Source organism: Solanum verrucosum, unplaced genomic scaffold (assembly GCF_900185275.1).
Source record: "Solanum verrucosum unplaced genomic scaffold, falcon-dt-bn FXZP01000103.1, whole genome shotgun sequence".
In the NCBI taxonomy this organism is placed as follows: domain Eukaryota; kingdom Viridiplantae; phylum Streptophyta; class Magnoliopsida; order Solanales; family Solanaceae; genus Solanum; species Solanum verrucosum.
Window position 1 is genome coordinate 785,719 of NW_026020048.1, and position 19,028 is coordinate 804,746.

At 34.8% G+C, this 19,028-nt stretch overlaps 4 protein-coding genes across 6 annotated transcripts in view; 3 read left to right on the plus strand and 1 right to left on the minus strand.

The window, feature by feature from the left end:
* LOC125822764 (protein NUCLEAR FUSION DEFECTIVE 6, mitochondrial-like) overlaps positions 1-19,028 on the plus strand; it is a 286,093-nt gene that overhangs the window by 247,784 nt on the left and 19,281 nt on the right. The window lies entirely within an intron of this gene.
* LOC125822689 (glyoxysomal processing protease, glyoxysomal) lies at positions 3,471-11,104 on the plus strand. The gene is made up of 14 exons (XM_049502120.1): positions 3,471-3,716; positions 3,826-3,872; positions 3,956-4,142; positions 4,478-4,525; positions 4,628-4,708; positions 5,276-5,419; positions 6,101-6,223; positions 6,376-6,479; positions 6,831-6,916; positions 7,000-7,094; positions 7,185-7,926; positions 9,590-9,776; positions 10,183-10,274; positions 10,458-11,104. The coding sequence occupies exons 1-14, from the start codon at positions 3,651-3,653 to the stop codon at positions 10,721-10,723; spliced, it is 2,268 nt and encodes a 755-aa protein (XP_049358077.1). The 5' UTR covers positions 3,471-3,650; the 3' UTR covers positions 10,724-11,104.
* Positions 11,949-14,730, plus strand: LOC125822720 (mitochondrial arginine transporter BAC1-like). 3 transcript variants are annotated; one of them, XM_049502157.1, is made up of 8 exons: positions 12,002-12,240; positions 12,763-12,852; positions 13,265-13,366; positions 13,549-13,653; positions 13,723-13,821; positions 13,896-14,084; positions 14,213-14,311; positions 14,387-14,730. In XM_049502157.1, exons 1-8 carry the CDS (start codon positions 12,148-12,150, stop codon positions 14,522-14,524), a joined length of 915 nt encoding a protein of 304 aa, XP_049358114.1. In that variant the 5' UTR covers positions 12,002-12,147; the 3' UTR covers positions 14,525-14,730. The 3 variants fall into 3 exon arrangements, with proteins under 3 accessions (XP_049358113.1, XP_049358114.1, XP_049358115.1); XM_049502158.1 differs by having other exon boundaries at positions 14,395-14,730; XM_049502156.1 differs by having other exon boundaries at positions 11,949-12,240; positions 13,549-13,821.
* LOC125822754 (squamosa promoter-binding protein 1-like) lies at positions 16,631-18,940 on the minus strand. The gene is made up of 3 exons (XM_049502193.1): positions 18,798-18,940; positions 18,409-18,703; positions 16,631-17,057 (listed from the first exon to the last, which is right to left on the minus strand). Exons 1-3 carry the CDS (start codon positions 18,817-18,819, stop codon positions 16,940-16,942), a joined length of 435 nt encoding a protein of 144 aa, XP_049358150.1. The 5' UTR covers positions 18,820-18,940; the 3' UTR covers positions 16,631-16,939.

Sequence of the window (19,028 nt, forward strand, 5' to 3'; positions counted from 1 at the left end):
ATCTTCAAAATTTGCACTCAAGTTCCAAAAACTAATACAAGTAGTTTTTTTGGGAGAATTTGACTTTTTACTCATATTACTTCAAGTTTTTTCCAAATAAATGCAAGTACACACAATTTTAAAAACTCAAATTTTCAAACAACTTCAAAATTTATGCTTAAATCGAAGCTTAAATATAATTTTCTAATTTTTCTTCCATCAGATATTTATTCACGCAAATTATAGAAATTACTTGCCTTGATGGTCTATTAAAGTAATTAAACTTCAATTATATAGAAAAGAAAAACAACATCAATATTTGTATAAGAACACAACTTTTTATTAAAATAAAATACTATTACTAGACGACATAATAAAATAAATAGTATAAATGTTTTTGGCACACGGTTTATTACATGGCTCATCGGTATATTTTTTTATTAATTTAATAAAAGATAGCTCATATAACTTTTTTATTATTTATTTTTCATCTCAATGATTTTATGTGAATAAATATACCATGAAATATAAATAAGAAAAAATTATCCACGACTGCAAATTTGTCCCTGTACTTCAAGAAATTATCAAATCTACCACTATACTTTGTTTGTACCATTGTGTCTATTAGGGAAGGGTATATTTGTGCAAAATATAATTTTGAGAAAAAGTAATATGACCTCCAAAGTATAATAACGAGGGTAGATATAACTCGAAAATAAAATCGAGGGTAAATATGAACAATTTCTCAAAATAGGGGGGTAAATATAATTTCTTTGCATTGTTATCTTTGTTTTTTCTTCTCATTTTGTCTTGTTTATTATCTAATAAATCTAATTATATTTTTTTAATGTTGTATTTATAAAATATAATGCAGCAATATAACATGGTACTTTATATATATAAAAAATTATAGCATGCAAACAAGCCAATGGGGGGGGGGGGGGGGGGGTATTATATTGTGTTGTGTTGTGTTGTATTGTATTGTATTGTATTGTATTGTATTGTCTTGTATTGTCTTGTATTATATTGTTTTAATTAATATAACATTTAAATCGATTGTATTGTTCTCTGTTTTTACATAATATCACGCATAAATAATTTAAAAAATAAACCTATAAAAAAAATAAAGTACAAGATAGAATTATCTTAAAAAAAATATAGGATTAAAAATAAAACAAAATTATTGAATAACAAGTAAAGAGAAAAGAAAAATAAAAAATAAAGGTAATGATACGATCACATCGAATCGATATCTACACAAAATGAGATTTTTCATCATTATCTAATGATGAACTTAATAATACAACACAATATAATAAAATTTTAAAAATAATCAAAATAAATATTATATTTAAACTAATAATATTCATGATACAAGATGATAACCAACATCCAAACAAGATATTCACTCTGTTTTAATTTTTTTTTTCTTTACTATTTTTCAGAATGTCTCGTTCATATTTTAGAAATCTTTTACTATTAAATTTTCAAATATATTTAATTTATAAGCATAAAAAATTCAAAACAATTATTTATTTTCTTAAATTTTATGTTAAATCAAAATAAGATAAACAGATTAAAAGTAAGATAACAACAACAACATACCTAGCCTAATTTCACAAACTAGAATTTAAGGAAGGCAAAATGTACGTAGACATTACATTCTACCTCAGAAACAATGAGATTGTATTCAATAGACCCTCAACCCAAAAGAGGAAAAATGGTCCAAATCCGTCCAAAAAAAAAAGTGGCCAAAAGCTACAAATATAATATTATAACTACTAGTATGGACGGATATCAAGATATCACATTGTTATCTACTAAGTACTAACATTCTACCGTTTGTGTCCTCCACAACTTTCAGACTAAAGTCATGTCCTCAATAAGTTGAAATTGCATTATGTCCTATCTAATCATCTCTTCTAAGATTTCTTTGATCTATCTCTACCTCCTCTGCACTGAGCATCCGAACATCTCCTCTTCATATGTCTAAACCATCTTAGTCTCGTTTTTCATATTTTGTCCTTCATCAAAGCCACTCTCACCTTGTTTTGGGTAATCCCCAGTTCTAATCATACTTCTCATAGTATACTCATACATCCATCACAATATTTCCTTTTCTTCAACTTTTATCGTGATATTCTTGATTGGTCAAACACTCTGCTTCATACAATATAGTTGGTCTAACTATCACTCTGTAGAATTTTTCTTTGAGTTTTAATCATACCTCCTTATCACACAAGACTCCGAATACGATCCACCTTGCATCAATACGGTGAGTGACATCCTCATCAATCTCTCAATTTCCTTGAATTATAGACCTGAGATACTTGAAACTTTCTCTTTTTTAAATAATTTGTGTATTAAGCTTCACTTTCATATCTGTCTCATGTGTTACGTCACTAAATTTATACTCCATGTATTTTGTCTAAGGTCACAACTAAGCCTTTTCGCTTCTAATTTTTTTTCTAAATCTCCAGCTTAGCGTTTTACTTCCTCGTGAATCTCGTCAATCAAACTATGCCATTTGCAAATAATATCATGATGCTTCATTTTGAATTTATCGCCTCAATGCACTTATCACCAAATAAAAATGGGTTAAAGACCGGTCCCTAATGCACCCCTATCAAAACTTGAAAGTGTTTCAAGTTTTCTCATTATTCTCACACAGGTCTTGACATTATCGTACATGTCCTTGATCTTCCTAATATACTCCACACAAACACATTTAGCCTCCAAACATCTTTATAAAATCATAGCAAGTATTTTCTATGATAATAAACACCATGTATAAGTTCCTTTTCATCTCTCTATCCTGCTGAATGACTTCTATAGGAACATCACAACATGTAAACTGGTTCACAAAAACTTCCAAGCCCATGTTCACCATCATCTCCATCACCCTCTACTAAACTTTTATAACGTGATTTAACAATTTGATACCCCTAATAATTGTTATAATTAAAAGTAAGAGAGTAACAAAAAATTAAAAAGAAAAAGAAAATAGAATCGAAAAAAAGGACCGACAGTAGAGTACTCCCTCCATCCTATATTAATCTATCATTATATTAAATATAGTTGTCCCATATTAGTTATCCACCTTATTAAATAAAAAAAATATTAATTAATATTTTTTTTGTATTATTCTTGTATAAATCATTTTGAAAGTGTTCATTTTTATTTGTAAAATAACCAAAAAAAATTTAAAGAGTAAATTAATAAAATTATTTCTTATTTATAATTTCTTAAGCAACATACAAAATAAAAAGGGAAAAAATACTTTTAGCCAGAAAATTTAGCCAGAATGGTAAAATAACATATTTCACCTTATGTTATTTTACTCTTTTGAACATTTTTACTTTTTTAACTTTAATATCTTTTAATTAAAAAATGAAAAAAAATTAATTTATTTTAAAATAAAAAAGATATTATAAATTTTTTAAATTTCTGGCCAAATTTTCTGACAATTTAGCATTACCGTACTAAATGAACCCCGAGTCGATAGTTTCGAATTTCGATGTCCTAAAATTTCGTGAACCGCAATCCAGTTGCCTTGGTCAGCTCATAGCTTCCGGCAACCATGCTTCGATTCTCCAAATTCTTGCCACAATTCTAATTCTTTAAGCTCCCAGTAGGGGTAGACTTAGCAGACCCCCAAAATTCTTCTTCTAATGGGTCTTCCTGAAGTCGTTGATGTTGCCCGCAATTATGCCGTCATGGTCAGAATTCAAGGCCCGGTGCGTCCCTTTTCCTAAGCCAAGATTCATATAACACATGTATATGATTTTATATCACTTTGCTTATCTTACAATTTAGTTTTGATTTTTTAAATTACTGTTCTTGAAGGACCCAAAAGGCCTGAAGATGCGAAAACATGCTTTTCACCTTTACAAGTGAGTAATTTTGCATAGCTGTATGTTGTTTATTTTATGTACTGAAGTGGAAGTTGTTAAATTGAGTGTAATTTTGTGGGTAGTTCTGGGAAGACGACACTATCAGCATCTGGGATGCTTTTGCCCAGTTCCTTTGTTAATGGTTCGGTGTCTGAGCAGATTCAGGGTGAAAGCAAGTTGCAGTCTATTGGAGGTCACGTCTTGGTTTTAACTGTGGCATCTGTTATTGAGCCATTTGTCGTACAACAGGATAGAAGTGACATATCAAAGGTTGGATTCTTAGTCTTCTTTCAGTGATAAATTCTCCCTCCTACTCATTTTATATGATGATCTTTGATTGGAGAAGCAGTTTAATAAAGAGTGAACCACTTTTGAGACACTTATTAAATATATGTATACTATATTAGAAGTTATCTAGTTGTCCTTAACATCACATGTCGATTCCAATAAGATCATGTCATTAAGTGCAAAATGAAAATGTCAAGAATACAGAGATTGTCAATTTAGATATGTACAATTTTTGAATGGTTGAAAATGGAAGATTTTCCTGGTGTTATTTCATGTATTTTTTATTTTTTTTTGGTTTTACCATCTTGCAGTTGCAGGATAAGCCCAAGCTGATTCCTGGTGCTCAAATTGATATACTGCGGGAGGTATTTATTTGAACCTACCAATTTTTTTTCTCTGTAGGATAACTTCTGTTTAGGTTTGTGGATAATAAATTGATATTGGATGTCCTTGCCTATGGTTCACAGGGAGAAATAAAACTGCAGAATGATCTCAAAGAGTCTAGCAAGGAGGGTTTGAACTGGCTACCTGCTGAACTCCTAAGAGTGGTAAGACATTGAGATAAATTTTGTAATCTGAATGATGGTTATCATAAAACCCATTATTTTATCTTATATAGGACTTTTATTTGCATTATTAAACTCTAGTGTGATGTCATTTGTTTTTTTTGTGCCCGTGAACTTGCATTGTCTCGGTAATGATAAATCAATGCTCCCTATATTTCATATTATATGGCATTATTTGACTAGGTATGGAGTAAAAAAACAAGAGAAGATTTTGACACATACCAAAAGGACTTTTAGAACTGGTGGTCTTAAACACATCATGACATTTCTACAGCTATAAGAGCATATGCCGTCAAGGGTAAAATGGTATGTCTAAAGTTAAAGAGTTCTTCAAATGGAAAGGTTCATTCTTTTTGGAATAGACTAAAAAGGAAAAGAGTATTGTATAAAATGGAATTGAGGGAGTACCTAGTTTTGAACCACTCAATCCTAGTTTTTGGCATGAGTTCACTGTTCACTTTTATGGGTGGTCTTCTTCTTTGTCACTATGTTATTACTGATGAAGCGTGAAAAGGTTTTGATACTGGCTGTCTGGTATTCTTGCTGAAGGTTGACATCCCCGTGTCATCTGCTGCTGTCCAGTCCCTAATTGAAGGTTCTTCTAGTTCAATTGAACATGGATGGGAGGTTGGTTGGTCCCTAGCTGCCTATGGAAATGCTCATCAATCATTTACTAACACTAAGCGCAGACAGGTATGCTGTTTCCTTCTTCTGGCACTTGTAACGTGTAACCATAAAAATCTCTGCACCTTTTTGTGTAAATGAGTAAATATGTAACTATAATTTCTATACATCTATAGATGATTGGTACAACCAGATCAATAGATGTGGTCGAGCCACTCATGGGGCCTTGTCAATACTCTAACCATTATCTAGGTGTGTTCTTGATGAATCTGATCTATATTAAAAAGGTTATCTGTATTACTGTATGAACTGTCTGGAATACAGGTAGAGTAAATTAAAATTTGGTTTTGTACAAATTACAATGTAGTTAGTGACGTTCTTTGATATCTAATGACTTGGGGAAATTTTCCCAAACATTAATTTACTTTTTGAACTTCAACTCAGTACGCTATTATGGTTACATATTAATATTTTTATAAGCAAACAGTTTTATTGGAAAGGAGCTCATTTGAGTCTCAGGATGTCAAGTGCAAAATGGCATGAGAAAAGAACTCTGTTCCTTTGACTGTCCATCTTAATCTAGCTCTTTCTTTAGGATGGTCCAAACAATATTTGCATTGAAATTCTAGGCTCCTTTTTTTTTTGTTGAGAAAGATACTTAATTTTCTAGTTTTTATAGGCAAAGGTCTTTTGAGACTGATTTTGTAGATTAATTATCATGTAACTGGAACTCTCATCTGATAATTTCAGGTTGAGCAAATTTCCTTCCCAAGTCAAACTCCAATGGTGGAGGTGCAGTCCAGCCTTCCAAGTGTGATAGGAACATCAACTACAAGAATTGCTCTTCTCAGAGTTCCTTCAAATCCATATGAGGTTTCATGCTTTTACTGCACTAAGTGGCATCAAACTTGTGAATGAAGCATGGCATTGCATTTGGCTGAATGAGCCTTTTTCGCTGGTAATTTTTGAAAGCTCCATTTTGTTGGTTTTTGATGATAATGACTGGCTTAGGTATTTCCTTTCAGGACCTGCCTCCATTAAAAGTCTCTCCCTGGAGTAGGAGAGGTGATCTTCTTCTGGCTATGGGTTCTCCTTTTGGCATCCTGTCTCCCAGCCACTTTTCCAATAGGTAGTTTTTGGTATATTTTCTACTACATATTGGAATTACAATTTTCTGTAATTTTTCCATCCTCGGTTGTCATCATCATAATGTATGATTACTAATTTTTATGCATTAATCGACTTGAATATCAAAGCACTGGTGTGGTCCTTGTTGCTAGTGGTAATGATGTTTTAGCTCATCTTATCTTGAGTAAGCTTAGTCTCGAGGGTCTGGATCTCTCTGGACTTCATAGAGATGTTGTTGGATGATTATTTGTCTCCCAAGTTCTGATCATGCTAAGGATTAGTTTCCTCTTTAATTCTTGTTACATCTCCTTGTGAAAGCTCTAATTTGTTTTTTGTTGTTGTTGTTATACAGCATATCGGTTGGATCCATCGCAAACAGCTACCCGCCTAGTCCTCTGAATAAAGCACTGCTGATTGCTGACATCCGTTGTCTCCCTGGTTTGAGCTTTTACCTTGCTGCTTTAGTTAATTAATTCTTTCATTGTTGGGTACTTTATTAGGTACGATGCTTCATGTTTCAGGAATGGAAGGTAGCCCAGTGTTAGGGGAACATGCAGAGCTGATTGGTGTTCTGTCTCGGCCACTTAGACAAAAGGCTACTGCTGCTGAAATTCAGGTAAACCATTTATTACTGAGCTCTATATTCTTGCTGAGATCTATCTTCACATATACTGCCTCAATTTGATATTGAAGCATTGGGTGGCAGATGGTGATTCCGTGGGAAGCTATTACATCTGCTTGTGGTAGCCTGCTTCAAGAAGAGCAACAAACTGGTAGAAAGATCCATTTTAATAATGGAAACTTAATCAGTGTTGAAAAGAAATCACACTCCAATAATATTCGGGATGGACCCACCAATGATTCTCAAGAGCATCTACTAACAGGTCCTGTTCCCCCATCCTTGATTGAGAAGGCAATGACATCTATCTGTCTTATCACTGTTGATGATGGAGCATGGGCTTCTGGAGTTTTGCTCAACAAGAAGGGTCTGCTTCTTACAAACGCTCATCTTCTAGAGCCGTGGAGATTTGGGAAAACATCTGCAAATGGTTCTGGATATAACACTAAATCTGATGTAGTTTTCACCACGTCTAATCAATCTGAACATCCAGGGGATGAGAAATTTACCGTTCACCGTAGGAATAAATATTTGCTTCAAAAGGAACTAAAAACTCCACAGTTCCTTGTTAACAATGAGCAAGGTAGCTTTAGAGTTAACTTGGCAAACACCAGCAGTAGGACCATTCGTGTTCGCTTGGATTTTATGGATCCTTGGGTATGGACAAATGCAGAGGTAGTTCATGTATCCAGAGGACCTCTGGATGTTGCACTACTACAACTACAGCTAGTTCCAGATGAGCTCTGTCCCATTACTGTGGACTTCATGCGCCCGTTACCTGGATCAAAAGCATACATTCTTGGACATGGGCTATTTGGACCACGATGTGGTAAATATTGCTTACCTAGCTGCGTCTGGATATGTTCTTGTCTAAATAAAATTTTGGGCCTTTACTTTTATTTGGACACACGCATCATGACAATCTGAAATTTCAGAATGCTCTACAAGAACTTTGTTCATCTTGAATTTCTCTCTCCTACCTCTTTTCTAGTGTTCAAAATTTGTTTGGTAGTGTCGTTGTAAATCAATTACAGGATTGGGTCATATATATCAGTTTCACATTCTTGTTACTGCTGGATGCATGATGTTTCTTCTTCTCGAAATGATGATCAAACAATGATTGATTGAGTAGTTATGAGGTGGTCACCATCTAATTTTGTGATGAAGCCTTCATATAGGGAACTTGAGGTATCCCTTTAATGGAGAAATAATAACCAGTTTGGTCAGTAAGAGGGCTCGAAAAACTGGTTAATCTTTTAGGTTAAGACGGGTACTTTGGGATTGTTTATTGATACTGACTTTAATTTGTAGTCCATGTTAGTGGTCAATGAAGGTGAGTTGAAAACCATGAGCTCTCAGGTTCAATTCCCTACTAGGTGATTTCTTTCCATCTGTCCAAGTCTTGGTGGAAAGAGTTACCCGGTACCTCTGCTGGTGGGAGGTAGTAGGTATCCCGTGGAATTAGGCAAGGTGCACACAAGCTTCCTGGACACGCACGGTTATCAAAAAAATAAATTGGACATGCCAAATTAAGAATAGGAAGTCTGTTTTGGGGCTCAAACAGGGCTAGTAGAACAAGGAGAAAGGTAGAAGAAAATAGAAGGCGTTTTTCTTTCTTGGGCTTATAAAAGCCATAGGCACTAACGTAGAACTTCATCCAGAAGAATGGCCATATACACAAACTGGATTTGGGGAGTGGAGTCCCCTGTTAATAGCATTGACAGTTTTTTGGACTTTGTTAGCTCCATGGTACTAGTATTAGTTTTTTTGTAATGGAGGCTGACATGTTTTTTTCTTCAAAAGTGTTCTGGTTTTTGCTTTTATGACTAGACACCTTCCAGTTGCCTTTATTGTAATGACATCTTACTTTATTTTTTCTTATCGGATGTCCTCGCAGGGACATGACATCTTACTTCATAAAGAAAAAAAGAGGCAAAATTCTTCAGTGTCAAGTTATTATTATCTAATGTGGAAGGAAGTAAAATTGATCAGCTTTCAAAAATGGAATTTTGAAGTAGGAAATTTCTGCTAAACTCACTTACTCAAGCTGGGTTCAAGTATATTTTAGTAGCAGCCAGGCTGTTTGTTGCAAATGCTGCTATTGTTTGTTGAAACGTGTGTGTTCCATCTTTTTTCTTTAATAAGGTTAACTTGTTTGCTACATAGACTTTGCTGAACATTATTTTCTGAAATTGATTATCTTTGTGTGTGTGATGGTGACAAGAGTTGAGCTTAAATGGAATAGTGAGGATTCATATAGTTGACTCCAGCTTGTTTAAAACTGAGGTGTAGTTGTTGTTTGTTTGTCTTTCTTTGTGCACCCAACAGTACTAAATCATGTTGCTAGGCCCTTTTAAATAATTTTATTAGGCCTTTTCATTTTGAGCATGATCATATAACGTATATGCCATATGTTCCATACCTACATTATTCTTTCTTTCTTTAGTTATTTTTTTCTTTTGTAATTTATCTTTCTTTTTCCTATAATATAGACTTCCTTCCATCTGCCTGTGTGGGTGCAATAGCTAAAGTAGTTGAAGCGAAGATGCCTCAGCTTGATCAATCATGTTTAGGAGGACATTTTCCGGCAATGCTTGAAACAACAGCAGCTGTACACCCTGGTGGTAGCGGTGGGGCTGTTGTTAATTCAGAAGGACACATGATTGCCCTTGTAACAAGGTAATTGACTTTTGGATGACTACTGAGGATGCTTATAAATTGTGGATATTTTTTTTCCAGCTTATGCATGTTTAAGTTGTAATTGCTCTTGAAGTTCAATAAAATGATAGTATGGTTCATTGCATTCTGGAGCACTTTGAAAAGTCCTTGAAGAAAAATATTCCTGTTTGATTGTATGTTAATTGTACTTACCAAAAAATGTGTGCTAATTGTATGCTTTGCATACAGGAAAAAAAAATATGGCGTCTAATTTAAATGATCTGATTTTGGAAAATTAGATTATTTTGTCCTCTCATTTATGTTGATCTTCACATATCATGGTCTTTCAATAGGTCTCACCATCCATTGAAGTATTGAAATATTTCATGTTGAAACTTTGTCTTCATAGTCTTATTTTTTGATGCAGTAATGCTAGACATGGTGGAGGGACAGTCATTCCACATTTGAACTTCAGCATTCCATGTGCAGCTTTAAAGCCCATCTTCAAGTTTGCTGAAGGTACTTTATTAGACTGTTTCTGATACTTCCATTCTTAGATAATAATGGACTTACCTTCAGTAACCTTTGATCCACAATGCTCTTAATAAGTTTTGCAACTTAATATCGAGATATATTTTTTGTTTCTGATACGCTTGATAAGCACAAACCCAATGCCTGATGGTTTCTGTTTTTTTCTGGCAGACATGCAGGATCTGTCACCCTTAGAATATCTTGACAAACCAGATGAACAGCTTTCTTCTGTGTGGGCATTAACTCCACCTTTATCTTCTAAGCAAAGCCCCTCTCTTCTTCATCTACCAATGCTTCCTCGAGGAGATAGTAACAATGATGCAAAGGGCTCTAAGTTTGCTAAGTTTATAGCTGACCAGGAGGTCATGCTAAAGAGTGCAACTCAACTTGGCAAGGTTGAAGGTCTTTCAAATAAACTTGTGCAAAGTAAGTTATGACAGTGTCCCATTAGTCTCACAAGCAAGTCAGACATAGCAACAAGGTGTGACATTGTTGATGCCTCAACGACCATGACAACAAAGATACACCAAAGACTGGAGCCATATGTATATCAGAGAAGCATCATCCAAAGTTGGTATTGTATACCGTGATTCTTTGTTGTTACAAATGTTTGTCGCCTGAATGTGGAACCAGGGGTGAAGAGGTAAAGACATGAGCTTGTGATGAATAATTGAAATAGATTATAGCCAGACTTGTATAATAAACATCGATTGCGCTATGATGTTTGATGATTTATTCTTTCTTTTTTTGGGTACAAATTTTGGTGGAGAGGTGTTCTTGCGTTTGGTTATGAGATAGTTTATACTACTTTGTTGCTACTTGTCTTTGAGGAATGTCAAAACGTTGTTTACCACAAGGGAGAATTTATGCAACTTGGGATATAACCAGTGAAAACATAATTAATTGAGCTAAAGACACAAATTCTATTAGCTGCAAAAATCATTGAGATTTGAGCATTTCAATTTGTTTTTACTGGAGCATCTCTAATATGGAGGTCCAAATGTTCTCTTACTCCAATTTCATGGCAGGCTAAAACTGTCGAAATACTTCATTTGTGCACTATATTTAAAATAATTTTTTTACTTTTACCTGTCCACACTATAGCATATCAAGAGAATAACAATTTTTCCCCTTGTATTACCCTCGATATTAATAACCCATTTCAAAATTTTCAAGTCCATTAACACTATACATAAATTAAATAAGTATTACAATAAATACTTTATTTATTACTCTCTTTGTTCACTTTTACTTATCACTTTTAACATTTCAAGAAAAAATAATTTTTTTTTTTCTATTTAACCTCAACATTAGTAATTGAATTCTCAAGACTTAAAATTATACAACAATTAATATGAATATTGTGGCTAAATATTCATAATAATTATTATTGTTAAAGGCGTGTTCAAAACAAATAAGTAATGAATGAGATATATCTTAAATGTAGTGCAAAATTCGAGGGAATAATACTTCATTTTAAAATACGCGATGTTTTTATGTTTTCGTTTTGCATCAAAATAAGTAATGCTTCACACAATGAACAAGACATTAGTAATAATTTTCTTCCAATTTTACCCTTATTTAAATAGCCAAGAAATGACATATTTTATTACATAAAAATATACTACTTACATTTTATTTTTAAAGGGGTGCCAGCCTAAAGCACAAGTTATATTCTTATGATTTGGGTGACGCACGCGCCGGCGTTACATCAATGCAACTCTTCGTCCCACAAAATATTGGAGCTTAAACCCCAGCAGAAAGAATTAAACAGTCTCCTGATAAATACCTCCGATGTTAGCTGCTGCCTGCTCGGAGAAAGAATTAACAATTGAGTTGGAGCAAGCAAGAAGAATAGGAGATGGAGGGAAGTTCCGGTTATAAGGACTATGTAGCAGGCCTCATGGCCGGAGTTGCCACTGTTATCACCGGCCACCCTTTTGATACTGTGAAGGTGCATTTCTGTTTTCAATTTGCCATCTTCTTTTTAACATTGCTCGTTCATTGCATTTGGGATAAGGTTTTCCTATATTGAGGAAAATCCTTCAGTAGGCACTTCTCAGTTCTCAATACTACTTCGACGGAATATATAGTTTTTTTTTTTTTTTTAATTTATTGAAATCTGTTTTCGTTATTCCATTTTCCAATTTCTCTGTAAATTTTGGGAAATTGAGAAAAAATATACTCAGCATCTTTGCTAGGCAATATTGGTGGATTACGTTATTCTTATTTCCACTCGTTGTAATCAATTTGTTCATCCTTGATACTGAATATGCTAATAGTGCACATATAAACTTCTAATTTTGTTTTACTCATATAAAAGATATACCTGAGATTGTGTGATATCATATAGGTTATACTTGATCAGTTGTTAGTGGTTGCAGTTCTGTGTGTGCCCCTATTGAGATGAAGTTTAACGAATTTAACAGCTTTGAATAACTATGAGTTTTGAAATATTTTAGCATGTATTTGTCAGGTGAAGCTTCAGAGGTACAACACTGAAGCAGGCGGAGTGAAGTACAAGAATGGTTTGCATTGTGCTACTAGGATATTACAGACGGAAGGAGTATTACTCTTAACTTTTTCCAGATCCCTGTCTACCATTATCTATCCTGTTAGTTCAAATGTTGTTTAGCTAGGAAGTTCGGATCTCTTTACTTGGATGTTTTGCTTGTAGAACATGACACTCAAAATTATATGTTGAATTTTTCAGTTGTTTGCAATCCAGTACTCATTGTTGGATAATCCCTTTTTTCCTCTGAAAAGTAACATGCTGCTTTATATATTTATAATGCCTGGGAGATGCATGTTTGCGCACACATACTTACAGACATACATAGACACGTGTGTACATGTGTCTGCATGCACAACAAAATTCTGGTTAACCAACTTGTATGAAGAAAACTGATATGAGGAAACAGCTTGTTTGTTGGCATCGCCCAGAGTCCTGGTGTGCTGATCTAGGTTTGATCTGACAGGTTAAAGGGCTTTATCGAGGCGCTACATCTTCCTTCATTGGCATGGCCTTTGAAAGCTCACTTTCTTTTGGCATTTATTCTCAAACAAAACGGTTTCTTCAGGTTTGTTATGTTTTTAATACATATTCTGCTTATAAATTCAATTAATTGCACTTTAATATGTTGAAAATATGTTGCTTGTGCAACCAATGAACTAGTATCTGCTGTTTAGATGCTTTTGCAACTACATGATGCAGGTCACTACTAACTACTATTTCATGAACATCTCTTTTTTGCTTTTAAAGGGAGAAATAGATGGTGGTAAGCCCCAGCCTCATGCAATAGTTCCTTCAGCAGCCTTTGGTGGAGCTATTATCAGCTTCATACTATGCCCGTCAGAACTGGTGAAGGTAAGTGATGCTAGAGTTCCTAACTTCCTGCTTTACTTGGAATACCATCTTTGTAATGTTGTTTTCCAGTGTAGGATGCAAGTTCAGGGCACTGATTTTATGGTAGCGAAGTCCACTAGATTTAGCGGGCCCCGTGAGTGTGCCCTTAAAACAGTTCAACAAGAAGGGGTGAGAAATTTCTTGATCTGTGCTTCCATTTAGGCTTAAGCTGTGCCTTCAAAACTGACAAAGAATCTCTCCAGCTTACCGGCATGTTTCGAGGAGGCCTCGCAACCTTACTGAGAGAATCTGTGGGCAATGCTGTCTTCTTTAGTACCTATGAATATGCACGATATTTCATGCATCTACAATTGAAAGGTGCTTCATCTGAGTCGACCCAATTGATTGATGTTGGAGTTGGATTAATGAGTGGTGGTCTTGGTGGTATAGCAGTGAGTATTAGTGGTTGGAGTTAATTTCTTTTGGGTTCTGCTTACTTATTCTTGATTAAGATACTGTTTGTACTTTCAATATGGAAGTAACATGTGTAATTACATTCATTCTTCTGATTTTTCTTCAGTTCTGGTCTGCTGTTCTGCCATTGGATGTAGCAAAGACGATAATTCAAACTACCCCTGAGAAAAACCATTCGAGAAATCCCTTCTCGGTTCTAAATTTGGTATTTATCATAATCTCACTTTGAAATTTGAAATACTAGAAACTAGAAAGTGCATGATTCAATTCATTTCGGTAGATTTACAGGAGATCTGGACTTAGAGGATGCTATACAGGATTAGGTCCTACACTGGTAAGAGCTTTTCCTGCTAATGCAGCGGCTATTGTCGCATGGGAACTGTCTGCCAAGTTGTTGGGGATCAGGCGTGACCAATGATTTTTTTTTGATGCTGCTTATTTCTTCTGCTTGCTGCTGGTTTAAAGCTTTAGTGGCTCTTGACAAGGTTACCACATGATTTTTTTGTCATGACATTGCTGTACTACTACTAGTCTGTCATCTGATTTCTTTTAGTGATATTAATTTATTTTATCAGTCTTTTAGTGACATTCATTTATCATCTGCAGTTCTGAGATTTATGGTTCTGTCTGTGGTGTTCCTCTCTTCAAAGATTAGTTTCTTAGCTAGGATTTGTGTGGTTATCATTGTTCAAACATAAATTGGTGATATATTCAAGATTTCATTGAGATGATTAGCTGCCAGATATTATTGAAGTTTCCTATGGTTAGAGAATTAATATCGAAGGAACTAACTGATAGCCTTTTGCATGAGCGGGACCACTTGATGATAGACACCTGTCTAGAACAGTTATATCTTACTTGTAAAAAAAGAAAGAAAAAAAAAAGAACAGTTATGTCTTGCACATTTTCAGTTATGAAAGATGGCATTACTAAATGAAATTCTCCCTCATTACATTTGCCATTTCTAAAAAAATGTAATTCTCCTTCTCATTGCATGAATTGGTGTATTATGCATATTCTAATCGCTGTCAAATGTAATTCAAACTAGCATTTAGCAACTTTGTTGGTCATCATCAGCCTTCCTTCTGCAAGGAAAGATCTGATATCTGGAGCTTGGTTCATGTTTCCTCTAATAATGATCTTCCGCTGCATAAATATCTTAAGAAATGATTGGGCTGTTAAATCTTCTAGGCTTTTAAATCTAGAAGATTTAACTCCTTTCCTCAAGATTTTGCAGTGTGAATATGAAAATACAGCTAATATGTGCCTAAATTTAAATATTAGACAATCTTGTGCCAGTAAGCAGCAGCAAAGAGAAGTAAATATTTTGTACTTAGATATAAAGTTAACATTTAGGCACTGAGTGGAGACCAACATTACAAGACTCTGCAGTAATTCTTTTATGTAGGGCAACTTGTTTTGCTCTTGAAGAACTTGCGCCATGTGAGCTTTCAGCATATTTTTGACACCTTCAGGTATATCATTCGGTAGATGTTAGTATAGCATGTGATACAAAATCTATGCAGGAGTGATACTCTAACACACTGTCTTTTGGGCCTGACACAAGTCATTTTAGGGGCTAAAAATTAATAAGGGGAAGAACTCCAAAAGATGTCAACGTAGTTTTGAAGATATCTGGTACATGCCTTGTCCTATAAGTTTCTCTGTTTTTCCATTGATGGCCAATTGGAAGTTTGATTGTTACTGTTTTAAAAGAAATCGTGATCATTTGGCGTTTGTTCTTATTGTTTTAGTTCCACTCACCTTGGTTTGGTATGTTAGCAGTCTCATTTATATTTGATGATGTAGTTAAATAAAATTGTAAACCATAATACTTTTAGGGCTTGTTTGGTTGGGAAACAAGTTATCCCAGGATTTATATCCCACCTTTAATGTGGGATAAAAATAACACTACAATCCCGGGATAACTAATCACAATTCATAGGATAAGTTATCCCGCAATTTTATCCCAACCAAACATGGGAATGAGGGATAAACTCATCCTAAAATTAATCCCGAGATTAGTTATCCCTCAACCCTCATACCAAATTAGCCCTTACGCTTTTAGCCTATAACCTCTTGGATCATACATTGATCTCAATCAAACACATTTTTGCCAACTCAAACATACCTGAGATAGGTCAAACTCTGAAAGATGCCTCAATTTAACAGGGCATGTATACTTATTTATCTCATAGAATTTATGTTTACAACACCCATTGAGAGTTGTTCTGTTCCCATAAGGCAAGAAGCATCTCAAAACATAGAACCTAACTTCTGGAAATACAGGGCCCAAAGGCTTTGGTCTTGTGGTCAGAGCACAAGTTGTGATGGGTGTAGGCGCACGTCATGAGTTCAAACCCTGTCGCAGACAAAAGCCTGTAATTAAATGGAGAAAAGTACATGGCGGACCCATTATTCACCAAGTTTTGGATTGTGCGCCACTTTCCCTTGGGGATTTCTTGGTTATCAAAACAAAAAAAGAAGTTACGGAAGTGCAGGAATTATAACAACAAGAGAAAAATTTAAACAAAAACCTCATAAAGTGAGTTGGAATGTCAACATGTAAGACTTTCGAGCACCATGTGATATGTATTCATACTACAAATATTTCAGTTTTCGAATACTAGCAGACAGTGCCATTCTTTTTGTCCTTCCCTTTACATAAGGGAAATGAAAGTACTATTAGCTAGATACTTGAAGTTCACAGATAACAATTTGCTTACAAATCCTGGAATTGACAGAAGATAGAGAACATGCTTAAACCACATCTTGTTTATGTAATTTGCTTCAGAAAGTAGGTTATTTCGCTGCCATTGATGCTGATGCTGCTTCAGCCCAAACTTTCTCCATGAGAGTCATATGTAATTTTACGGCGGCGCTCATTGTGACCTGCCAAACGCCTTCGGCAACTCCTTTTAGCACCATCAAACTCTGCTAACAGGTGAAATCTGCACCTCATCATGCGAACAATTGAAAATTCTCATTAAAAGCTCTGTGTTGCCCCTGCTCATTAGAAAATGATATACTCCTATACTTGGGAATCTGAAAGCAGCTGATTAGAAAATACATGAGATGGCTGTGGATGTGGCAGCAGCTAGAGTTTCTTGGCTGATTAGATACACTACATATTTTCATAGGAAGTAGAATTTTATTTAGAATACCTCGTTGTCAGTTGGATGAATTTTGAATAAAAAATTGTCTGAAGGATAATCTCTGTTTGCATGTGAAAAAGTTAATTGTTTCCCTTACCAGTATTTGTCTCTCCCTTCAAAGGAAACAAAAGAATCTTTTGTATACAATTTCAGTTGGAGTACAGCTTACCTTCTACTACCTAAAGAAGGCACGATCAAGAAGCCCTATCACAGACCATAGGGACTATTCTCCATGTTAGCATTATTTATTTACATTTTATTGTTCAACTTGAAGAAACCCTTGGGACAGTGAGACTAAGAGAGTGTTTGGATTGGCTTAAAAGTTGGTCAAACTTACTTTTTAAAGTTAGTTTTTGACTTCTGGAAGTGTTTGGCAAATATAAAAAATAACTTAAAATAAGTCAAAAATGACTTAAAATAAGTTGAGAAGTGTTTGGCAAGGTCAAGAATGACTTAAAATAAGTCAAAAACCAAAAGTAGGTCTCCCCCTACTTTTTATTTTTTGACTTAAAAGTCATTTTAGTTTGACTTTTTATTTTTGATTTAAAAGTTACTTTTTTTAAGTCAATCCAAACAGGCCCTAATTCTAAGAAGAAGTCATCATCATTGCTTGATTTGGCTTTTGTTCCATAACAAGGAAACCTAGAGGTTATTGACTGTCTCTTAATTGGATGTAGCCATGGTCTTAATAACCACATTTCAAAGTTATAGTCTAGAAATATCAATGGATTAATTTGGAAGATCCAGTAGTGTCCTGGATTCATTGTTATATCACGATTTAAAAGGCTGAGTTTTGCTTTTTCACAAAGTTTATGATTAAATAAATGATATGCATAGGATATTGTATGAAATTGATTGTTGCTGTTGTACTTTCGTGTCTCCATGTGTTAGTTCTTGCGTATGCTATTGGTATTGGTTCTTGATAGTAGGATTTCAATATGTTGCATAAAATGAATCAGCACTCAAGCTTAGATTACCTTCTTCTTTGTTTATTGGCTAATTGATGTTTTGATTAATGTTCCTCGTAACTTTAATCTAAGAAAAACTGGTTGAGTGCACATAATTGGTTTCCAAGATATTGCCACTATACAACTCGGAAGGCACAGATAAAATTAGAGTTGTTCATCAGAAAATAGGGGTTACTTACCTGCTACATTGCTGACAGAATCGCTGCTGGAGTTCACTAATAAGTACTATTGGAGACTTTGAATGGAACTCACACACCTTGTGGCGGCGATGGTATGGCTTGGCATCTGCCATATTTGCAGTGCACTGATCGACTTGGCAAGAAGGATGTGCCGACCCTTCACCAGCTAGCTTCCTACCAGAGAGAGTCAATACCCTTTTCCTTTTGCTGTCCTCTTCAACACTTTCACGTTCATCCTCTTCCTCTTCAGCTTCATTAATGCTTCTCTTCCCTTCCCATTTGTTAGTTTCCATCCCTGTGAGGAGAAACTAGTTGGGCCAAAATAGAGTGAGGAAGCCAGATGAAAGAGTATGAAACTTGAACCAAGGTAAGAAAAGAAAGGTAAGTACGTGTGAGGACCACCAGTTCCATACTTTTCCTCCTATGTGAAGTCTAGTAAGTGACTAAGTGGAGATGCTTTGGTGTTGAGATGAACTAAAGATTCTGATTGGTGTTCCGTACAGAAGTGGGCCAGCAAGGGTGTGGGGGAAGGTGGAATTATATTGAAAGTTGAAACTACTCTTACTGGCCTCAACTTTTTAACATGAACTAGCTTTAATGTAAAGAGAAATGTGACCATT